The sequence below is a fragment of the Tarenaya hassleriana genome, unplaced genomic scaffold, assembly GCF_000463585.1.
Source record: "Tarenaya hassleriana unplaced genomic scaffold, ASM46358v1 Cleome32, whole genome shotgun sequence".
Taxonomy (NCBI): Eukaryota; Viridiplantae; Streptophyta; class Magnoliopsida; order Brassicales; family Cleomaceae; genus Tarenaya; species Tarenaya hassleriana.
Window position 1 is genome coordinate 1,583,355 of NW_010966372.1, and position 7,798 is coordinate 1,591,152.

The 7,798-nt window shown below is 47.0% G+C and overlaps 1 protein-coding gene across 1 annotated transcript; it reads right to left on the bottom strand.

Annotated features, from left to right (window-relative positions):
- Nucleotides 1-3,799: 3,799 nt before the first annotated feature.
- LOC109116984 lies at nt 3,800-4,300 on the bottom strand. Its single transcript, XM_019203363.1, has one exon. It carries the CDS (start codon nt 4,298-4,300, stop codon nt 3,800-3,802), a length of 501 nt encoding a protein of 166 aa, XP_019058908.1.
- Between the last annotated feature and the right edge of the window lie 3,498 nt (nt 4,301-7,798).

The window sequence follows — 7,798 nt, forward strand, 5'->3', positions numbered from 1 at the left end:
TATATATATATATATATATCGAAAGCACCCGAATGAGAGAGATCCGATAACTATATAGGTATGGGACTATATGGTTTAAGATAACATAAAAATGATTATTTGGGCTACTCATAACAACAATGTGCACCTACCTTTTCGGCTGATTATCCCTAGAGAACTGCTGACTCTGGAGCAATCTTAGGATGGGTGACCTACTGGAAAGTGTCTCGGTATGCATGTAAGTAAGGACAAAACACGTTGGAAGGTCTCGTATTGTTATGTGAGGCAGTTTCAACGGTTCGTAGCGGCCGCGGTCGTTATAGATGGTACCAGAGATGATACTCTCCCAATACAGTGTGGTTCGAGGATGAACCATGCGGATGTTGGTGGACCTATAGTATTCCGAGCTATGATGAGGGTTGAGAGTGTTCGCCAATGCGATGGAACGATCAAGGAACAACTCCCCGAGTACCACTAAGGCCAAAGGGATACAGGATGAATCGAACGCACCCTAATGAGAGAGATCCGAGATAAAAAATGAGACTTTATGGTCTAAGATAACATAAAAAAAGATTAGTTGGGCCACTCATAGCAATTAGGTGTACCTACTTTTTCGGTTGACTATCTCGAGAGAACTCTAAAGTTAAACGTGCTGACTCTGTATATATGTATGTGCATATTAATATATAAATATTTATATGTAAATAAACATTTATATATGTATATATATTAATGTTATATGATATCAGAAATTTAACTTGGAGTAGTTGGATTGTGACGCCCGTAACCCGTGTCTCGCTCACGAGTTGCGCCACATGGACGCTCAAACCACATATTAAAATAGCGGTAATTTTTAAAAACATTTTATATTATATATACACAGCGGAAATAGGTTTACATAACACAAACCCACATACAGTAGTATACACACCATAATACAAAGACGGTAAACATGATATGAAACAAGGTCAAGTCACCATCGGTAACAAACCAACATAAGTACAAGAAAAAAAAGGTACATGATCCAGAAAACTCCTCACGCGTCACCAGTACCCTCGTCCTGCCGCTGCCAAAGCTGCTCCGAGCCTGAAACGTTGTATAACAACGTCCATAAGCTACATGCTTAGTGATTACTTCGGGTTAAACCCGAAGATCATACTCAAATTGCAAATGACCAAGCACAACCAATATTATACACACACTAGATATAGGCGTATAACATATATACACACCGCATGCCATCAAACCAAGTTCACTCAATTGCACAAGTACACATTTATCAAGCACACTCAGTCCGAATGACAAGTCATCGGACATAACTGTCAAATCCTCTCTATGTGCATTATACACATAGGACACCGCACAGATCTGGTAGCACCAGTCCAGGACACATATACCAGTCATAGCTCGACCCATCGGGTCTATCAGTAATGTCAGTCCCATCAAATCATCTCCACGTGTGCATCACACACATGGGTAAGGACTCTCCATGTGCAACGCACATCCCTCGCTCTCCTAGGCCACGCCGGAATAATAAAAACACATCAACCCAGTGCCCCACTCCATAAAAATATATCACATCAACCATCCCCTCTGATATCGATGTCACCTCTCGATACAGAGCGCCAGGTGCCTCCTCCAGGCCACCACCGACTATGTCGAGCGAAGTTAGTACACAACTGACAACCACTCGTCGGTCGCCCGCCACGGAAAAGATCATTAGACCCGAGTCAGGTCTTTCTGAGTCTTTCCGCATAACCTCATCGGAAGAATCGCTCAATCCCGAGTCACGGATAAATGTATTGCCCGTCTCTGCCTGGAGAATCACTCAATCCCGAACCCGCTCCATAGCTAGTGGAACATTGGCGCGGTTCTGAGTAAGCGTAGGATTTCCTCAACCCCGTGATAGCCGAATCACTCAAGACTATCCCGTGTATCATCGGCTCCAAGCTCTGCCCGTAGACAACCAATCACAATCATACCTCCTCAATATGAAACCCGACCCGGGTCGGAGATCACAAAGAGGAGATCTCAGACAGTGCAATCATCGTGATATCACCTCAACCCAACTACAATCATACGCTTAACCTTATCCCGGCTTTCCGGAATAAAGTCTCACGCCATGTGTGACACCCATAACCCGTCTCTCGCTCACGAGTTGTGCCACATGGACGCTCAAACATATAATAAAATAGCGGGAATTTAAAAATAATTATTTTATTACACACGCAGCAGAAAAACAAGTATATGTTTACAAACCCACGTACAGTAGTATACACACCAACATAAGGACGGTAACTATAATATAATACAAGGTCAAGTCACCGCCCGTACAAACCAACATAAGTCCAAAGAAAGAAAAGTACATGATCCAGATATCTCCTCACGCGTCACCAGCACCCTCGTCCTGCTGCTGCCAATACTGCTTCGTGCCTGAAACGTTGCATAACAACGTCCATAAGCTACGTGCTTAGTGAGTACTTCGGGTTAGACCCGAAGATCATACTCAAATTGCAAATGGCCAAACACAAGCAATATTATACACACAGTACATATAAGTGTATGCGTATATATACACACATTCCATGCCATCAAACATCGCTCACTCAATCGCACATATAATTCATTTATCACACACACTCAGTCCAAATGACAAGTCATCGGACATAACCGTTAAATCATCTCTATGTGCATCGCACACATAGGATACCGCAAGTATCTGGTCTCACCAGTCCAGGACACAAGTCATAACTCGACCCATCGGGTCTCTCAGTAATAACCGTACCGTCAAATCATCTCCACGTGTGCATCACACACGTGAGTAAGGACGCTCCATGTGCAACGCACATCCCCCGCTCTCCTCGGCAATCGCCGGAACAATAAAACACGTCATCCAAATCCCTACTCCATAAAACATGATACATCAACCATCCCCTCTGACATCGATGTCACCTCTCGATACCAAAGCGCCAGGTGCCTCCTCCAGGCCACCACCGACTATGTCGAGCAAAGTCAGTACACAACTGACAACCTCTCGCCGGCCGTCCGCCATGGAGAAACTCATTGGACCCGAGCTCAGGTCTTTCTGAGTTCCTTCGCATAACCTCGTCAGGAAAATCGCTCAATCCCGAGTCACAGGTAAATGTATTGCAAGTCTCTGCCGGGAAAATCACTCAATCCAGATCTCGTTCCATAGTTAGTGGAACGTAGGCGCGGTTACAGTGTAACCGTAGGATTTCCTCAACCCCGTGATAGCCGAATCACTCAAGACTATCACGTGTATCATCGGCTCCAAACTCTGCCCGTGGGCAATGAATCACAATCATGTCTCCTCAATATGAAGTCCGACCCGGGTCAGAGATCATAAAGAGGAGATCTCAACAATGCAACCATCGGGTGAGTACCGGCTCTGATACCATCTGTAACGACCCGAGGCCGCTACGAATTGTCGAAACTGCCCTCATACAGCAACCCGAGACCTTTCAGCGTGTTTTGTCCTCACTCGCACGCATACCGAGATACTTCCCAGTAGGTCACTCATCCTGAAATTGCTCCAGAGTCAGCACGCTTAACTTTGGAGTTCTCTCGGGATAGTCAACCAAAAAGGTAGGTGCACCTTGTTGCTATGAGTAGCTCAACTAATTCTTTTATGTTATCTTAGACCGTATAGTCCCATACCTATACAGCCCTCGGATCTCTCTCATTCCGGTGTGTTCGATTCATCCCTGTACCCCCTACCCAGAAGCTCGTCAGGAGCCGCCCCTTGTCCGTGTCTCTGCACTGGCGATCACTCCCCGCCCTCCTACGGTACTCTGGGTTGTCACACGTACCAAAAAGATGTGGGTAATGGTCGCGTATCTCCTGCTCTGGCTCCCATGTCATGTCCGAGACTCCCTGGCTTCTCCAGACGACTTTGACCAAAGGAATCTTCTTGTTCCGCAATCTGAAGTGGTTGATCGAGGATTCTGACATCACTGGTTAACTCAATCTCTTGTGGTCGTAATACATGCGAAGGATCCGCGATGTACTTCCGTAACATGGATACGTGGAATACATCGTGAATGTGGCCGAGTTCTGGGGGTAACTCCAATCGATATGCTACGACTCCAACCTTCGCAATCACAGGATATGGTCCAACGTAGCGCGACTTGAGCTTCCTTGTCTTCCCAAACCGTGTATGCCCTCTAATCGCATGCACTCGGAGAAATACAAGATCGCCCACCTCTACTGTAAAGTCTCTCCTCCTCTGATCCGCATAAGACTTCTGGCGATCCTGTGCGACCTTCAGATTGACCTTGATCTTGCGGATAACTTCTGTCATCTCACAATCTCAGGTCCAAAGATACGTCGCTCTCCGATCTCCGTCCAATACAAAGGCGTCTTACAAGGCCGTCCATATAAGGCCTCGTAAGGTGGCATACCTATGCTGGCGTGGTAGCTGTTGTTGTACGCAAACTCGCACAACGTCAGGTACCTATCCCAAGGAACTCTCTACTCCAGAATGCACGCTCTCAACATGTCCTCGAGCATCTGGATGGTTCGCTCCGATTGTCCGTCTGTCTGAGGATGATAAGCAGTACTCATCCTCAGCTGAGTTCCCATCGCGCTCTGAATGGCGCCCCACAGTCGCGCGGTAAACCGAGGATCACGATCTGAAATGATCTCACTCGGAACCCCATGCAAGCGGACAATCTCATCGATGTATATCTATGTCAGCTTCTCCACCGTATACTCTTATCTGATCGGAATGAAATGTGCGGACTTCGTCAATCGGTCGACGACCACCCAAATAGCATTCTTCTTCGTTGGGGTTGTCGGTAATCCAACAACAAAATCCATCGCAATCGAGTCCCACTTCCATTCCAGAACCTCCAATGGCTGTAACTTCCCACTGGGCATCTGTCGCTCTGCCTTCTCATGCTGACAGATCAAGCAATGTGCTACGAACTCTGCGACATCTCTCTTGATACCTGGCCATGTGTACCACTGTCTCAAACCCTGATACATCTTGTTGGCTCCCGGATGTATAGCCAATTGAGACTGATGAGCCTCTCGCAAGATGTCCTGTCTCAACTCATGATCAACTCGTGATCTGCCGGTACACAAAGTCGGTGATGAAATCGCAAAGCATGCTCCTCATCCATTTGATATCCCTTCTCACCATATCTGCTAATCTCATCGATAATCTTCTGCAGATCCGGATCATGACTCTGTCCTGCTATCACTCGTCTCCTCAAACCCAAGTCATGATCCTCCTCAATCTCCATATGTCCTAACATAGCTGATAACTCAACTATGTTCTCCTGCGAAGATGAGAGTACCTGAATAGCTGATAGGATCTTCTTCCGGCTCAAGGCACCCGCGACTACGTTCGCCTTGCCCAGATGATAGGCAATCTCCAAATCGTAGTAAACTATCAACTCAATCCATCTACGCTGTCGAAGATTCAGATCTTTCTGCGATATCACATAGGTTAAGCTTTTGTGGTCAGTATTAAGCTTAACCTTCTCCCCGTAGGATCTCCAAATCTTCAATGCATGTACCACTGCTGCTAGTTCCAAATCATGCATCAGATAGTTCTCCTCATGTTTCCTTAGTTGTCGGGATGCGTATGCATTCACATGTCCTTCCTGCATCAATACGCAACCCAAACCTTGTCTCGACGCATCAGTATAAACCTCGTAAAGAATACCTGGATGTGGTAACGCCAAGATGGGTGCGATCGTGAGTCGTCTCTTGAGCTCCACAAAGCTCGCTTCACACTCTGGAGTCCAGTCAAACCGCACATTCTTCCCCGTCAACTTCGTCATCGGTTTCGCCAACTTGGCGAAACCCTCGACGAATCTCCTGTAATACTCTGCCAATCCCAAGAAACCGCGGATCTCAGTGGCATTGGTAGGGGTCTTCCACTCCATCATTGCTTCAATCTTCACCGGATCTACCTGTATACCTTGAGCCGAAATCACGTGGCCCACAAATCCAACTTCCTGCAACCAGAAAGCACACTTGCTGAACTTCGCATACAACTTATGTTCCCTCAAGCGCTGCAAAACCATACGCAAGTGTTTCTCATGGCTGCGTCGATGCGGTGAGTAGATCAAAATGTCATCGACGAAGATGATGACAAACTCGTCGAGGTAATCCATAAATACACGATTCATAAACTGCATAAACATTGCAGGAGCGTTCGTCAATCCAAAAGGCATAACGACGAACTCGAAATGTTCATACCGTATACGGAAAGCCGTCTTCTGTACATCCTCGGCTTTCACAAAGATCTGATGGTATCCCGAGCGCAAATCGATCTTCGAGAACCACTGTGCTCCCTGTAACTGATCCAGTAACTCATCAATCCTCGGTAATGGGTACCGATTCTTAATGGTTACCTGGTTAAATCCTCGATAGTCGATACATAAGCGCATGCTACCGTCTTTCTTCTTGACGAATAGCACGGGTGCTCCTCAAGGTGAAACACTCGGCTGAATGAATCCCTTCTCCATCAACTCATTCAACTGCTTCTTCAATTCCACCATCTCTATTGGAGCCATCCGGTATGGGGTCTTAGATACTGGTTCCGTACCTGGAATAACATCAATACAGAAGTCTACCTCTCTCTTCGGTGGCAATCCAGGCAAATCCTCCGGAAAGATGTCGGGAAATTCCCGAACCACAGGGGTCTCATCTAACCTCACCTCAGACTCCTTCGTGGCAGTCACTACCATGAGAAATGCTTCATCCCCCTTCCTGATCATCCGGCTGGCCCGAAATGCTGATATAATCGGGAAAGGATTCCGTGCTCTATCCCCTAAAAACTCAAACTTCTCTGCCGCATCTGTGAACTGAATAACTCGCCGACGGTAGTCAATGTGTGCCTGATGCACGGTCAACCAATTCATTCCCAATATCAAATCATACCCCTGAATAGGTATTATAATCAGGTCAGATGAGAGATTCCTCCCACAGAGTACTAGAGGGATCCCGCGTAACACACCCGTCACTAGCAGAATCTCTCCCGAGGGGATATGTGTAACGACCCGAGGCCGGTACGAATTGTCGAAACTGCCCTCACACAGCAACTCGAGACCTTTCAGCGTGTTTTGTCCTCACTCGCACGCATACGAGACACTTCCCAGTAGGTCACCCATCATGAGATTGCTCCAGAGCCAGCACGCTTAACTTTGGAGTTTTCTCGAGATAGTCAACCAAAAAGGTAGGTGCACCTTGTTGCTATGACTAGCTCAACTAATTCTTTTATGTTATCTTAGACCGTATAGTCCCATACCTATACAGCCCTCGAATCTTTCTCATTCCGGTGTGTTCGATTCATCCCTGTACCCCCTACCCAGAAGCTCGTCAGGAGCCGCCCCTTGTCCGTGCCTCTGCACCGGCGATCACTCCCCGCCCTCCTACGGTACTCTGGGTTGTCACAGGCCCATCAGCTTCTGCCTGGTTCGTCCTCGAACCACACCGTACTGGGAGAGTACCGGCTCTGATACCATCTGTAACGACCCGAGGCCGGTACGAATTATCGAAACTGCTCTCACACAGCAACTCGAGACCTTTCAGCGTGTTTTGTCCTCACTCGCACGCATATCGAGACACTTCTCAGTAGGTCACCCATCCTGAGATTGTTCCAGAGCCAGCACGCTTAACTTTGGAGTTCTCTCGGGATAGTCAACCAAAAAGGTAGGTGCACCTTGTTGCTATGAGTAGCTCAACTAATTCTTTTATGTTACCTTAAACTGTATAGTCCCATACCTATACAGCCCTCGGATCTCTCTCATTCCGGTGTGTTCGATTCATCCCTGTACCCCCTACC

Bases quoted from the DNA above. Each gene is read 5' to 3' on its own strand.
- LOC109116984 (XM_019203363.1), bottom strand. From the start codon at position 4,300: ATGACAGAAGTTATCCGCAAGATCAAGGTCAATCTGAAGGTCGCACAG.